Source organism: Polyodon spathula, chromosome 4 (genome assembly GCF_017654505.1).
Source record: "Polyodon spathula isolate WHYD16114869_AA chromosome 4, ASM1765450v1, whole genome shotgun sequence".
In the NCBI taxonomy this organism is placed as follows: domain Eukaryota; kingdom Metazoa; phylum Chordata; class Actinopteri; order Acipenseriformes; family Polyodontidae; genus Polyodon; species Polyodon spathula.
In genome coordinates, this window is record NC_054537.1 from 44414481 (window position 1) to 44431614 (window position 17134).

Sequence of the window (17134 nt, forward strand, 5' to 3'; positions counted from 1 at the left end):
CTTTTTTCTTGCGAAAAGAAAACGGTCTCATTGGTTGGCAGAGCCGCCACACCCCGCCCCGGATTGATCAACACACTCCAACACCAGCCCTTATTGGGAAAACACTTACACAATCCCTAACAGCAGTCATATGGGTGGTGGTAGTATTATTGTAGATTCTTGAGACCGAGTTTTTGTGAAACACAATAATTCTCTACAATCTTCATTTTGCACTTTCACCACCATTACTGCAAGTAAATGCACAAATACATATAAACCACCAAAGATTAATTCAGACAGATTTGCAGTACAGTTTTTAAACTTCCAGAAACTGCTAGTGATCTGTTGGGATATAGAAAACACATTATGATTTACTTTTTCTCTGCATAATCGTTTTCATTTGTCTTTGTTGATAGGTTGGTACAGCACAGGCTGAGGAATGTAGGCATTGGTATATATTTACCTCCTCAATCTGGTTATTTGCATTTAATTGCAGATAGCACAATACACAAGTGCCTTTGCTCAATGTTTAGTATTTATTAGTAATACAAGCATGATTACTTTGCATAGTCTCTGTGTGTCTCTTGTGTTTGAATCCAAACCTGGGTTACAGCACCTTTTAAGATGAAAAAAAACTAGGTAGGTCAAACTCAGAAAATAGCACTGTGCCTATTTAACCACAATATGGATGAAATATGTTCTCTGTGTTAAATTAGCCTGCCAGATTACAATTAGGACTATGATAAATAAGAGAATTAAAAATGACCATAGTAAGCAGACATGACTCTAACCCATTTCTTTCATAAACATAAACTTGGCAGCTGTGGAAATTTCAGGCCTATATCTCCTCACTGACATTGAAAATGGGTAGCCAAGACCCAGTCATGAGATATATTGAAAACGTTTTCCAGGGGCCATTGTTTGCCATAAACACCACAGCAGCAGCTGGGGACTAGTTATCTAAGTGTACTTGTTTTTATCACATCATATGGAACCAACTGGTCCTTCTTCTTAGTAACACATCTTTATATACAACCGATCCCTTCTAATTTGATATTTTTGTTCATGTAAAATCTTTTGTTTAGAAATCACTTTTTTGTTTGGTTATATTTTGAAGATGTTTTAAAGAGATTATTACAAAAATAATAACACAGAAACATATATGTCTAAAGAAAGTAGAGAGAATTTATCTGACAACTATTTCCTATTTCCTTTACTGCAAGAAAAAAGTCCATCTCTCAGTTTTTTTTTTTTTTTTTTTTTTTTTTTATATTGTGCCAGTACAGTATTATACAGGAATATTATACTGAAACATATTCTTATTATATTTAAGTCTGTTCTCTAATATCAAAGATGACATTGATCACAATCAGTACATGTTATTATTATTTGTTTATTTAGCAGATGCCTTTATCCAAGGTAACTTACAGAGACTAGGGTGTGTGAACTATGCACCAGCTGCAAAGTCAGTTATAACAACCTCTCACCTGAAAGACAGAGCACAAGTGACTTGCTCAAGGTCACACAATGAGTCAGTGGCTGAACTGGGGTTTAAACTGGAGACCTCCTGGTTACAAGCCCCTTTCTTTAACCACTGGACCACACAGCCTCCTGCTTGTTCTGCTTGAATTAGTAAATTATGGGTGGAGACAAACTGAATATATCAAATAACACCACTGGAGGAGAAATTCCAATTTTCTGGTACAGGAATTATTGATAACACTATTACCCGTGATCAGTAACTGTGACTTCATCTTTTCGTTTGTAAGAATAGCTGTCTTTCTATTGCATAACATTATGTTTTCGGCCTCTTTATTTCATGACATTCAATTGAAACATGATGCAACATCACAAATGACTTGGAGCTTGACATATTGAAATCTTGAATTTATTTACAGTAAAATTTTACTTCAAGGTTTTAGCAAAAGTCAATCTACAATGTTGTTGTGAAGAATATAGGTTGACATTGTTTTTATCTATACAAATGTTAGAAAACCAATGAGCAACAACTGTTACTTAAACTGCTTCTTGTTTCTTGCTACAAAAAAAAACATTAAGATAATGTTCAGAGATGCTTTTAACTAAATATTGCTTTTAATCCTACAAAGACATACATCAAAAATTGTTGAATAACCAAGACTCTTTGTTTTTCACAAAAGTTAGTTTTTTTATATAGTTTTTGTTGATTTTAACATAAAATTAGGCCCACAAGCATGTGAAAATACTTTATACCTACATAAACCTGCAACTTTATAATCATTAGATGCATTTATGTCAATAAAGTTAGTTATAGTGCAATCATAAAGGTTTTCTGTTTAATGCACTGTAGTATTGATACAGGTAATATGCACTAATAGCCAGTAGAAGATATTCGTGATGTTTTTGTTGTTGTTGTTTTAAATAAAAGCTTATAAACAAAGGGCCTTTAGAATAACTGCATTTTATACTTCCGTATTAGCTGCAGTAGGTAGGCATCATCTTCACAGAACAGACTGGAAGCTGCTAATAATAACAAGAGGAGCCTAACAGCTGGGGTGTCCCCAGAGACTCACCCTCAGGTCTATTGTTATTTTTCATTGACCAGTGATCTCCCAGACCTTTGTATCCTTGAAGACAGCCTGCTCTGTATGGAGGATGCATTAATTTATACATAAAAAGTATTGTCTTTTAGATTAAAGACAAATTATTAGAAAGGACAATTTTATTGGTAAATATGATTAGCAAGGAACTATGAGTCTTCATCTCAGGTATCCCCACTGCAGTACAAATAGACATGACATTATATCAGGAGAACATGCCCCAGGGCAATTTTAAACCCAGTCTGGCAGACAGGTTCTAAAATAGTGGCCATGCAGTGTAGTGTAGAATTGAACTTAACAGGGAACTGCAATAAAATACTGTATGCTCTGATTTTTGCTTGTACAGTAAATTGATTGAGTCACACTGTTCAGGTTAAAAATCTATGTTTTCAATGCGGCGATCATCATACTTTTAATAATACAGGATTGAGAAAGCACTCGCTGCTGTTTGCCTTCACATTAGGGAAATAGCAAACCCTGCCTACAGAGATAGCGTCAGAGTAAAACTTAAGGCAACGGAAGTCTGACGGCTTGCTTATGCTATTCATAAATATTTTGTGCACATCGCAGTAAAACTGTTTGTTCAAAAGCAATCGGTTTGGTATTCTGTGCGTTTAATTTAACACATTTGTCTAGTTGCTAATGAACTGCATTCCCTGAACATAAACAAATAAGCAGGAGCTAATGGGTTGAGGCCAGATTTGTTCTGGATGGCTGGTCCCATTATCTTCCATCCCCTTACTTATTTGTTTGACCTGTCAATCCCTACTACACTTTTCCCTGCCAATTGGAAACATGCCAACATAATTTATTAACAGAGGGATAGGACTGATCTAAACAACTGTGAATGTACATCCTCATAATTTGTAGAAGCTGATATGTTAGAAACCTATGCATCTACAGCCTCATACAAGTTTACTGCTAAGGGTAAAAATCACAGGCAAGCACGATACTGCAGTGTGGCAACCATTGCAAAGAAACATACATAGTATAAGCACGAGAATACTGCAAAATTACTGTACAAAGGATGGCTTGTAATAGATGTTGGATTTGGCCCACCATGACACTAAAAAATGGCATTGCATACAGCAAATGACGTTAGGATATGCTGCATCAGCAACAGTCCTACTTCAATCCACTGACAGGTGGCATCGTCACAAAGATGATGCTGCACATCTCATTTACCTTGGGGCCTACTGCCACTGTGAAAGTGTGCCACAAGAGCTGGCATGCATATAGACAGATACAGGCAAACAACTGTATCTTTGGAGTTGGAGCAGCACTGTGGACATGAGAAAAAAAACTGCCATTATTGCAAGCTGTCCTTTCCCAAAATATATAGAAGGGCATACAATTTGAACCCCTCCTGCAGCAGTAATACAAAAGGCAGCCATTTGTAACCCCTAGATACAGATGGTTAAGCAGGATCATACTTTGGGGCCTGTTTAATTCATCTATGCTGTATCTAAATACCGCTGTTGTTTAAATCACTAAAATAACTGCCTTTTTATATATTTTTACAGGATGAAATACACTAAAGAGACTCACAAATATACTGTTAGATGTCTAATTTTCATAACCATGACAGTATTTCGATCCCCTGCAGCTTTAACACCTTCTGCTGTCTACAGAGTAGAGCTTCTCTGGCTGCTCCTTTGTTGTGGTTTTTGGAGCATAATTTATCATAAGCTCTTTACCCGCTATTCTGTTAATGTTGCCCAGTGATAATTGAATAAGAAAAGTTAATAGACTGTGGGTTAGCAGAACAAAACAGCAATAACACAGACACGTTAAGACTATAACTGCTTCACCGTGGTAACTGAAGAGGATCATTAACCCTATCAAATGGACAGTTTCGCATAGTATGATATTTCTATATTATATATAAAATATATATAATAGAACATATTATATATATCTATATATATATTATATATATATATATATATATGACCTACTTGTCTATGTTGTCTATGTTTTCTGACTAAGTTTAATGACTATTTGAATCCAACTGCCCTAGCAGCCGCCATTGGGTTTAACTCATTTTCCAAAAAAAAATGGGAGGAGGCTCTATTGTCTGGTAAATTGGCCAAGAAACAGCCTCTTAGCCAAATGGCAAACTTGAGATCTGGTCAGACATTTTACCTCAAAATGTATTAAAGTTTTTCTAGTTATGAATAAATGTAACAGGCACAATTAAAAATGGCGCTCACATTATAAGAAATTGATGCAAAGTAGGGGGGAAAAATGACCTTAAAATGATGCAATTTTCAGAAGTGGGCCGAAATACAATTCAGTTCACATGGAAATACTGCAATATGAATGTTTGCAGAAAGATCTGCACATATACCCCACGGTAGCTCCATTAAAGGTGAAACTTCCCTAGTAAATATAGCTTTTTTGTCCATCACTTGTAGGCATCAATCCCATCTTATAGACCTTTGTTCTTGCCGCTAATTGCCCCAAGTACACCCTATGGGGATCGTCAGAACCAATGTGATACACAGTACAGGAGATGAAATGAAATGATGACTTGGCGCCGGTTTAATGCAAAATAAAAGGTTTAACAAACACGAAACACACAGGACACGGCACTCTACGCCAAAATAAATAGACAAACGAAAACAGACTAAACTTAACACAACGGTGCACGGACAGACACTGACAAACACGGTGAGCAGATACTTTGTTGTTGTTATTATTATTACTACTACTACTTTCCTTATTTCCTCCGTCTCCAATCCCGTTCTCCGCTCACCGAACACCCAACCGCAGTATGTGACAACGTGCATCTATATATACTATTGTGCTGGGATTCAATTACCAATTAATTATTCACTTGAATCCCAGCACGTGAATTAATAAAGTGCAATTCCCCGTGCTCACATATTACTACATTTTACTTGCACGTGAAGTGCTGTGCAATCCTCGTGCCTAAATACACATATACATTTTAAACACTCGTGTTACACAGACCCGTTTATATCCCGTGTACCAATGTCTATACACCAACATTTAAACACACCACACGCAACACATAACAGATAATACACAGGGGCGGGCACTTTGTTACATCTTACCAATGTGAACTAGTAAAGTTAAGTGACTTAAACCACGCTGTCTAATGTACATTTACTACATTACATGCTCCCATACTTTCATTTTCCCCAATATTTAAAATAATTCATACTAAATATACACTATCTGACATTTATAGGACGGACAGTGTATTTTCACTGTAATAAAACCAGCTAATTTTGGCAAAGCCTGGCGGCTTTGTTTTAACATTGAAAATGGGAAGTGAATCTGTCTATCGGATACAAACACACCAAATTACAAAACTGCATGTCACTGAACACATGCACAGGAAACATAATGCTTATGGTCCCAGGCTATACAACATACTGTAACTGGTACTGTTAATCTCTTTGTTCATGATGCAATCTCTTGTGAAAGCTCAAAGTGTCTGGTCAGTTACTTACAAGCTCCTGCTAAGGTTATTTGCTTTAGATTCTTAGGAACATACATTAAAAGATATATACGTTTGTTTATCTTGGTGGTGAAGGGCTTCTTCCCCCTTCAACAATCAAGTTGGTTTGGCTTCTAGAACTGTCAACAGGAAATTGCAATGCCACATAAATACCCATATGCAACATGTTATTTGATATGCTATGCAAACAAACTTATTAATGTGCAAAGGCCTCTTCTGGACCCGATACATGTTGTATTAGGGCAGTCACATACACAAAGGGCATTGGAACTGCATTCCAGCTTTGAAATAAGTTAAAGAATGACATCCTGGCCGGTTCTGGTTCACTTCCATTAGTGCTTATTGGTGTGAATGAAACTATTAGCATCATATCAATCATTTTGATGTGGTTCCCTGAATAGGGGAAAGCCGAAATAATAAAAAGCCTAGTTTCAAATCCCGGGAGCCACCTCTACCTTAAGTTCAGGTTTGTTGTGCCATTTGAGTTGAGAAGCAATTTTGCTGGTATTTATTGCTTTGTGACATTTTTTGACCCCCACTTTGAGAGTCCTAGTTTGTCCTTTCTGCATCTTGAGATTCACCACATCTGAAAGCATCAACTGTCTGAGCAGGGACAATGGAATAAGAAACACAGAAAAAGGCAATTTGACAAATATATGCATTATTGGCATTTTAAAAGTACTGGCAATTTAGCTAAAATAGGTATTTATTCAATACATTAACTCTTAAGTGCCTACATTTATATATGTTCTACATTTTGGCAATAATATCACATTTACTTTTTACAAAAAACAGCCAAACAAAAAAATGGTTTAATACTAAAAAGCTGCCTAGCACAGTAATACTGAAACAAGAAATCACTTCATGTGAAAAGGTACGCTTTAGGCGCACAGACAAAAAAACAAAAAACAAAACACATATTATGTAAAAGTCATATAATAATTCTGTAATAAAACACTTCACAATTCATTGACATGCAAGGACAATAAAATTTCGAACGGCACATTTAAAACTTGTTTCTTTAAATTCCTTAGAAAATAAAATGATCCTATTAAAGAGCCATGACACTGAAAACATAATTTCTGATTTCCAAAAGGTTATTAAAAATATTGCATTTTACTTTGTCTCTGTAAATATTTTAAGCAAGGCATATTGTCAAATTACCCACAAGTGGATATCAATGATTGTCATTATCACAAACATGGCTATTCTTCGTCAGCATTTCTGGTTTATTTATTTGATTTTTCACAAGAACAAAATGAATCTCTTTTGATGTTTAGCATGATTACAGGCTACTGTAAGTCACAATTTGGTTACTATCAATCCGTTGAGACCTATCGTTTTAAATGAAGAGGCTGTATGTGTGTATAAGATCATACCAACATTCTACAGCACACTTAACCTACAGATCGCCAGAAAGACCAGTTTCTGACACTGCTTGAACACTTTTCTGACAAAGTGTTACAATGCTGTTCATGGAATACCTTGTGCGTCAACGCACGGTTTTGGGCCGTGTCCCAAATGGTTAAAGATGAACACAATTAAAAATTCACACTTGATTATCACAGCAATTTTCTCCACGAGGAAAAATCCCTTCCTTTTCATTATATTAATTTTGTCAAGTCAGGAGGTTAGATGTCTGCACTTAAGAAGCAACCTGCAAATGATTTCTCATTGTGTTCTTATGTTCATCAAGAAGTATTTAACAGTTTACTGATAAAGTTGATAAAAGGATTAGGAAAAGTGCAAAATATAAAGACATTTTGTTGGTACACCCAGAGGAAGTCTTCCCAGAGACCTGCACTTGGGATGTAGTGAGTGCAGATAGGGGCACGTGGGATACCAGGGCTGGGCTTCCGTAGTTTATCAATGAGTCAATTTTCTCAGCTTCTTTATTGCATGCTTCAATCTGTAACAATAAAAATAAGTGCAAATGAAAAGGCTGGTTTTAAAAGACCACAGCTCTTTAATCCGTTGTGTGTAGGGTTTCTTATTGTTATGAGATATGTCATCGGTTTAGGTTCTGTGCAAAATGATTTCTGCTATGAGAAGTATGTCAGTAAAACAAATTCCCTCACCATGGCTGTAAATTCAAAATTAAAGCCATCTGTATGATGACAAAGTTGAATAATATAGAACAAGAAATGTCAATGAATAGTTTAATGGAAATTGGTTAAGTGGTATTTAAAGTAATTGTAGCTAACAAAATAGTTTTCACATCTATTGACTCAAAAGTTCTCAAATGTGCAGTTTTGAAACACATATTTTAGCAAGCATGCATTGTCATTTTAAAACATGATGGGGTCTATCTATGCATAAAAATACACAGGATTTCTAGATTGTCCCTGTAGCAGGGGGAGATCTGTGCTGACTCTGCTGGCGTGTTTACGGTGCTGCAGGAAGAGGGCAGCAGTCGTCCAACAACCGCCTGTGAGTCATGGCAGTGACACAGGGAGGTGGGAAAGTGGGTGTGTGGACTTTCCCCCTCTCTGAATGGCTGAGAGGCAGGTCTTGGGGAGATTCTTAGCCCTATAAGTTAACGCTCTGTTGTTTCCTCAGGTCTGCCCTTTTAAACTCGCCGAGAGTGCGGAAGCACTGGTCCACGACCGAGAACCAGTCGGAGAGAATGAAACGGAGTTTCAGAGTGAGACAGTGAGGGAGGGGAACCCTTGGGCAGACCCCTGAATAGTATAGCTGAGCAGGCTAGTTAGCCGGCAGTGTAGGACGGTGATCCGGGTCGCACGGGCAGCGGCAACTGGGATATCGCTGCAAAGTGCAGCACCTTTTCTTTGTTGTTTTGTTACTGTTTTATTTTCCCTTTTTCTTGTTGCCTTCTATTTTTGAATTATTGTTTGAAGCACCTGCGAGTGCGCTTGCACCCTGAACTGTCTTACCATCATTTGGTATTCCCATGGTTCTGTTTACCATAGTTGGTAAGCAGACCACGGACCAACAGCGCCCTCTGCAGGCTAAAAAGAAACAAGACACCCTTAAAAATAAAACTGGGCACCTGTGCGGTGTTTTCAAGTACACCTGTCTGTCTCCTGGTCAGTGAATTACCCACCACCCTTCCACAGTCCCATTAAAAGTTTTTTATTTTGTTTATTTTTTGACATTGTCATAAAACCACCGTCAGGATAAATATAGTGAGGGCCCTGTTTTACTGGCATGTTTTAGCTAACAGAAAATTACTGGCAAGTTTCCAACAACCAATTATATTTAGTTTTTAAATAACTTTGTCTTATAATGTCAACAGAGCTGACAGGAAAGTCTTTTGTGGCAAAATTCAAGTCATTCTAAAATAAAAACAAAATGATCCACTCAAGAACTTGATAGTCTTAAAGAAGAGGTCATGGTAATTTAAGAGAAATTGTTTGGAGAAAGTGCTCATCAATAAAAATGAGAAAAATAATTTGGCAGAAGTTACAGAACATGTCAATGCTGTCTCAGTTGTAAAACTATGCATCTTGGATCGTCAAAAGAGATGGCAGGGCGAAAGATGTGATGTTAAAAAAAGTAACACATCTCCATAGAGAAGCTTTTGGCACAGGTGGTGGCTATCCTTCTGGTGTTTTAACACCATCACATGAGGCTGTATATAGTACCATTCCAACTGAAACAATTATTGGATTAGGAGTACATGACTCATCTGCCAAATCCAAGCAACATCGTGGCACATTCAAGAGCACTGGTAATTCCCCCTCCAGCTCCTGGCAAACATTTCAAATGGTTTGTCTATTGACAAACAAAGTGCCTTTTAACTACTTGCAAGAAATAAATAACCATATGATGGATATGTTGCTTATTTCAGGTTTCAGCTAAATAATACAAATGCTAATAACAAGAAAATGTTTTGTTTTATATAAACATGTAATATAAATGGGAGTACATAAGTGGAGAAATACACTTTTTTCAATATCTTCACTTCAGTAACATATACTAGTAACTTTATACAGATTTATACAGATAGACATTTGTACTCCTTCATGGTCCCTGCCTTTTCTAGGCCCTCAGGTTTGTAGCTAATCAGAAAAGAACAGAAAAGTACACCCCTACACATGAAAAGTATTTATTTATTGTAAATAATGTTGTGTAAACTGTTTTATTAAATAGTTCATGAAGAAACTGATGCCCCTGGGAGATCCAAATGCCAAATGACTGAAGAGCATCCACGCTACTCAGCAAATTGCAATGCATGTCTGTAATAACTTTTAGTCGTCATGCAGATATGATGTCTGAGGTCAGGCAGGTTAGTTTAGGGGCTACGCGTGCGCATACAGGTTCAGAACTGGTTTAGAGTGATACTTTTAATCTATAAGCCAAAAACCAGCTCAGATCGGAGTTTTGCGGGTAAACGCGTTATTACATACTGTTCGTAATCCCCACCTACAAAGTGCTTGTTACTGCAGAACCTAAGCTGCAGTTCGCTTCTTTGTTATGTTTACCCCTGATACGAGGACTCGCTCCTGTTTCTAACGTACAACACGCTTTTTGTTCACGGTAGCAGACATGCTTACTGTAAAACAATATGCTCTTGTGGTTTGTTTCACCCTGACCTTTATTTTAGCTACTGCAAGCTTTGCAAAGTTTTCACAATTTATTTATAATCCTGAAGAAGTGAAGCAATAACAAACAGACTTCCTGCAAGCACGATAAACATACTAAGAACTAATTCTTTAAGCTAGTGTACTACCACATGCCATGTTTAAAATTAAAATACAAGTATATATAATGTGTTTCTTTCAAAACTGCATTTCATCGATGGTGATTGAACAGTTCTGTTAAAATGCTCCAAAACATCCAGCTGTGGTTTATCCCACTGGGGTACAGGTTGGTCAAATTAATTTTTAAATGATGTGCCTTCAGACAAGACTTAAATACAGAGATAGTTCAGAAAATCTGACTTACCTGCAGTGATGTAGGTTGCTGGTCAACTGGCACAATAAGTATCACAATTTCAGATTCTATACTTAGGTATCCAAATATATCACACTGTGGCACCGAGATATGTAGACGTAAAGTCCGAAGGATGTTGTGTACAGTCACTGGCTGTTTATAGTTTATCTGAGAAAAGAACACAGTGTTCAATAAAGCTACACATAATGTTAGATTATTATCATAACACTGGTTCCCTTAAATAGAAATGTAACCATTAACTAATGGGTGTTAACCTCCCAAAGACCCCGATACCTGAATATTATATACCAAAGCTACTCGGCCAAGCCTGTGATGCAGTCATGCCTGCCACTGAGGGTATAAAGCACTGAGCTCACAGATCTCAGCATCATTTTTCCTTTAAGCCTGCTGCAATCATGGACGCAGTGACCTTGAAGATTAATGGTTACATTTCTATTTCAGGGAACCAGGGTTCTGATAGTAACGTAACATTCCCTTTCAAGTACGAAATGTAACCATTACCCAATGGGTGAGTATACCCAAGCCGTCGCAAGGGCAAGATTGCCGACATACTAGAATGCTACAAGGCTAAGCTGAGAGACTGCCTTGTGTGTTACATTAGGAACCCCAGTAACAAGTAGCTGGGGCTAAAAAATTGAGGGAGAAACCCGCCTCTATGCCTGTGTTGTAAGGGTCGACTGAGAAGCCAAAACTAGGATTTTGAGGATCCACGACATTAAGTCTGTAGATCCTAGTAAAGGTATGGAGAGTAGACCACACTGCTGTATTGCAAATGACCTTCACAGATGCCCCCTGGAATAAAGCCCACAAAGTTGCCATGCCCTTGGAGGAATAGGCATTGAGCTTTTCTAGAGGGGGCAAGTTGGTCAGCTCATAGGCAGTCCTGACCGTGTCTGCTATCCATTTGAACAGCCTCTGCTTAGACAGGGCTTGACCATGGGATTCGCTGCATAGTAGACAAAATATTGTTTGGACTGCCTCCAACTTTTCGTCCTGTCAATATAATTTGCCAGGGCCCGCACTGGGCAGATTGCATGAAGCTGTCACTCCCTTCCAGACTGTAAAGGAGGTGGATGGAAAGCCACCAGTTCCACAGACTGGTTTACATGGAATGCCTGAAAAGCAGGATTGGTACAGAGCGTAACCTTTGTTAAAAATTAAGCAGACTCTAAATATGAATGCCTGCAGCTCACTCACCTGCTTTGCGGAGGTGATAGCAATCAAAAAAGCTTTGAGCGATAAATATATTTGAGCTTTCCTGAATGCATGAGCTCAAATGGAGGCTCCATGAGTGCTTCAAGCACCACGTTTAGCCTCCAGCGAGGAACAATGTCTTTCATAGGCAGCCGAAGCCGCCGAGCCCCTTTCATAAATGCCCCACTAGGAAGTGGGCTCCTGGGGAGACAAGTCAATTTTGACATGGCAATCTGAATGGCAATCTGAAATATCTGCCAGATAGACCTTTACAAGTAGAGGGGGTAGTTCCTCTCATCAAACAGGTCCTGCAAAATTGCAGTATCACTGCCATGGGACAAGTCATGGGGTTGAACCAACGAAGCAGACACCACGTCTGAAAGATACCCCACATGTACCCATACTGGGAAAATGTGGACGCTACTCTGGCATTTTGTAGATTGTCAATAACCCTATTGGACAGACCCAGATGGCTCACATCCAGCCATTCAGGTGCCAGACCCAGAGATGTAGGCTTGATGGGTTGAGATGCCATAAGGTCCCCTGCGCCTGACTGAGCAGGTTGCGGTGTTTGGGCAGTCTCCACGGCTGGCCGCTCAGGAGATTCATCAGGGTTGAAAACCTGAGACTCCTGGGCCAATAAGGGACTACTAGGGGCACCTTGGCCCAATCCTGTCTGACTTTCTCCAGACACAGTGGGAGCACGGTGAACGTTGGGAAGGCATATAACAGTTGCCTCAGCCATTGGTGTGCCAAAGCATCCTCTTCCTGGCGCCTCTGCCTGCGCTGGAGACTGGGCACAAATGAGCCAGTCGTCGATAATTGAGCACTCTAATACCGTTGAGTCTCAATGGGGCCAAGACCGGGGATGTAAGCACCGGTCAATAGCAGGTCGGTACTGGATCGGTTCAGTTCTGGTTTGGTGACTTCAGCACCAGGTCGGTACAGTACAGGGTCGGAATGGTTCCGGGTCGGTTTGCTGACTTTAGCATCAGGTCGGTATTGTACCCTAACGGGTCAGTACTGGGATGATACCGGGTCGGCTCGGTACCAGTTCGGTGACTGTAGCGCCAACTCAGTATGGTACCGGGTTGGTTCGGAGACTTTAGCATTTGGTATAAGAAACAAAAAGCTAGTTTATCGGACAATCAGTGTTGCCTGTCACTGTTTCCAAGCGCTAGCCCCAGCTTCCAAACTATTTCTATGTACTATTTGTATAAAATTACAAGATTTTGGTGAACAACACGTGTTTCTAAAACTACCCTGTTACATTTGTATAAAAATGCTCCAAGCCTAGTACACATTTGTAAAACAGTGCATTTGTAAAATGTACCAATGCTAATTTGAATCCCAGTGCACCACTACAATCTTATTCTGCTAGGCAAATGTTATTGTTACTAATGTGATTAAATAGACATATGTTTTGGCCATAACTGTATTACATTTTTTTAAAGAATTGTTTATGTAGACTATATTTTAAAAATGGTTTCCATTAGTCAGTGTTGTAAGAGTTTTTTTTTTTTTTTTTAAAGTAAACTCTTTGCTTTATTGTATGTGTTTTTTTTTCTTCTTTGATGTCCATAAAATATTGCAAACATGTTTGTCCTGTTTTTTGTTTTTAGCTTGAATTTAGCTAACTGTGACTTTTTCTTACTTATTTATACTCATTAACACTGTTTCTCATTAAGTCATTGCTGCAGAATTTTGCAGAAAACACTTTTCTCTTTGCAGATTTTAGGACATTTTACAGCGAATTTATCTGAAACCAGGCTCCACTGTCAGGTCAGTCTTGAAAGGAAAAATGGTGCTGAGATCTGTGCGCGCAGTCCTTTTGTACCCTCGGGGGTGGGAGAGTGTCACAGGCTCGGCCGAGTAGCTTTGGTATATATTATTCAGGTTTCGGGTCTCTAGGAGGTAAACACCCATTAGGTAATGGTTACATTTCGTACTTGAAAAGGAACTGACTGGTTATTTACTATTGTTATTTTAACCAGCTACAATGTTTCATTATCATCAGGTGACCAGAGAAGTAAGAAAAGCATACACTAAAAATCACCAAAGTATTAGCTTGTGTGTACTGCCCTCTTGTGGCATATTGATGCTAATACAGAGTTAATTGGTAATCTTGCACTGCATTCTTAAAAGGTACCACACGAGTTCTCAATAGAGAAACATTTCTTTCAGCACAATTAAATGGAATTGCCTTATTCGTTACACTTAGAAATCACAAAAATCAGATTAAACATATTATAAAAATTTCCAAACTTTTTATGGCTGATGTGTTTGAGCAATATGCTATGGAAAGCAGATAAATTGCACAGTGTATTTTGTATGTGTTGTGGTAATTCAAAGATATTGTATTTCAATTTACACAAAGCGTGTCGTTACCTTGGCAAAAACATTGAGCTGATCTTTGCTCCACAGAACTCTCAGCATTCCAGCACACAAAGGACAGCAGGCTCCTAACAGACACAAGGGAAGCCGTTAGATTTGATTCTCTAAAATATACAGATACCTGACAACACAGTGATACAAGCACAATTGGAACAGATATTGTGTGAAATGTAGCTAGAGACAAAAACAACAATTTTCGTGTTTGCCAGCAGTATTATATGCAATTGGTATACATCAATACACCAAAAAGGTAAAATAATAATATATAAAAATATATATCCCGTTGTATCCTCCAGGTGTTGACCACAGGGCTCCTTCCAGTGTTTCCATCCCAACTCGGCTGATCGTGCACCAGCACACAGAGCACGTTCAGTCATCCAGTGGAAATGTTGCTGAGGATGGAAATGGTGCTGCTGTGTTCCTGTGGCCATGTCAATCAGAGGATATGAATCAGATGAAAGATGTCTGGTACTAGACAGACGTCAGCCTTCAGAAACATTCACCCCAACCCAGCATTGTTCCAGCTCTGAAAGATGCGCTTCTTGAATCAGCAAATCAACATACCCCAGGAGAAGACTGCCACTCATTCAGGGGATGCCACATTGGGGAATCTAAAGAACAACCTCTAACACTAGAAGCCCTGCGGTGGTCATTTTGGTGGTTTTTGGTTTTAAAATGTAATTTTCTCCAGTCGTGTAACACATATGGGGCTGCACGTTCATGTACCTTTCTGTGCGTATATATTAAATATTCTCACAAAGCCTGAAATGCGGGAGTGCAGAAATAAAGGAGATATATTACATTATACCTAAAAGCCCCGGAAGCAGTGACATTGATGGCCACACAGAAAACTATTGTATTTTGATTATACAGAAGTATTCTACTTTATTATTTGTATTTACCAGTCCACAGTGTGTTTAGCTGTAATCAGATTAGTCTCTACTCTCTGCCTAAGTGAATGACTGACAGTCAGTTGTTTTCAATCAGCCTTTTGAAGGCTGGTGCCTGCTTGCCAGCTGTGCTGCTTTGGTCAGTCAATTAGCATCAGGACTAGTGAAAATAAATACCAGAGACCGTGGAGTTTTGCCACGCAACAAAATATGAAGTTAATGTTTTGGATCAGATGGCATGGAAGTATTCAGTGAAAGCTGGCTCCTGACGGTGGTCTGTTCAGGTGTTTTACAATGTATTTACAAAGAATGCACTGGGAAGAATTTACCAAGGAGATAATATATTTTATAGTTAGCACAGGAACTTTGCAAGAAACATTTGGAACAGAGGCAGACTGCCAAGCGTGCCCACAGCTGAAGCTGGCAACCCCGTTGAGAGCCGCAAGAGATGCCAATGCCAGGTTGGCAAGTGCAATAAAAATAAAACTTCGGACAGCTGTGTCCTGTGCAGAAAGGCGACGTGGAGAAGCACATTATCTGTGTCGATTGTGCACAGTGTCCTTTGTTGTTCCATTTTGGCAGGACAAACATTTCACACACATTTGTGTTATGGATGCCCATTTACTTCTAACATGGCTCTGTACTGTAAGTGTTGTTTAAAAATGCCTCCCTGTGGTGTACAGGGTTTAATTTGAATAGTTCTCTGCACTTTACATCATTTTAGTTGCCATCTTTAATTCTGATTTAGTTCCCATTATCCTGTGGCCATATATTTCTCCGATTTGCATAATAAAAATAAGACTTACCAGGTGGTATTACGGGTGTGCATCCACTTGCCGAGAGGGGTGGGCATTTAATGGCGGCACATGCTGCATGAGTGGCTGAGTCAGACACCACTCCCACAGCATGACAATGACCCAGGTAGTCCACAGCAACTCGGTCTGAGTGGGCAGCACACACAGAACTGTAGGTCTCCCCGTTGTGGCCGCAGACAGGCTTCTCTGGCTTGCACATGTCCTTAGAATGAGAGCAAATCGACAACACAACCACAGTTGTTATTAAATGTCCAAAGGTACTTTTCATTCCCTTTAACTTGCATAACGTGCAATGCACGGTATTGCGGATGTGCAAAATAGGAGTATCATTTGTTTTCACAAAAAATCAACCCTTTTAAGATGCTACTGTATAACTTTCATTATCATGCTTTCTTTACCTAGTGGCAGCCAGTGGAAGAATACTGGATTTGTCAAATTACTGTGAGGGCATATCAATGCTTATTTTATAATGGGAAAATGAAATCTATTTTTGCACACCCGTTACAGTCTACTAATATTGTGTGAAAACTGTATAGTTTAGAACAATACGTATGCACTAACAAGAATCCAAACAGGAAGTCTTTAACTAATTAATATAAAAAAATAACTTAAAGAAGTAGCTAATAAGGTGATTATGCTGCTGGAAATAAATCACTTGTAACAATTTAAAAACAATCCTACCAGAATAGTTGTGTGTAGGTGTCCCAAGAAACAACAGGACAAAACTCCAAATTGTAGTGGAGTTAGAAGGAATACAAAATCATTCTCTAAAATTCACAGTACAGCAAAACCTAGTCCGCTGGAAATGAATCAGCCCTCAATTACATTCACATTTCATGAGCTAATCACATTTTGGGAATGTTACCTGTTAAACAA

At 38.7% G+C, this 17134-nt stretch overlaps 1 protein-coding gene across 1 annotated transcript in view; it reads right to left on the bottom strand.

The window, feature by feature from the left end:
- Nucleotides 1–5622: 5622 nt before the first annotated feature.
- The window catches only part of LOC121314570 (reversion-inducing cysteine-rich protein with Kazal motifs-like), a 43093-nt gene continuing 31581 nt past the window's right edge, over nucleotides 5623–17134 (bottom strand). Inside the window, exons 13-16 of the mRNA XM_041247984.1 lie at nucleotides 16250–16460; nucleotides 14548–14621; nucleotides 10957–11112; nucleotides 5623–7957 (exon numbers count right to left, since the gene is read on the bottom strand). Coding sequence (XP_041103918.1) covers nucleotides 7751–7957; nucleotides 10957–11112; nucleotides 14548–14621; nucleotides 16250–16460 — 648 coding nt within the window. The 3' untranslated portion in view covers nucleotides 5623–7750. The remainder of the gene's footprint in view (nucleotides 7958–10956; nucleotides 11113–14547; nucleotides 14622–16249; nucleotides 16461–17134) is intronic.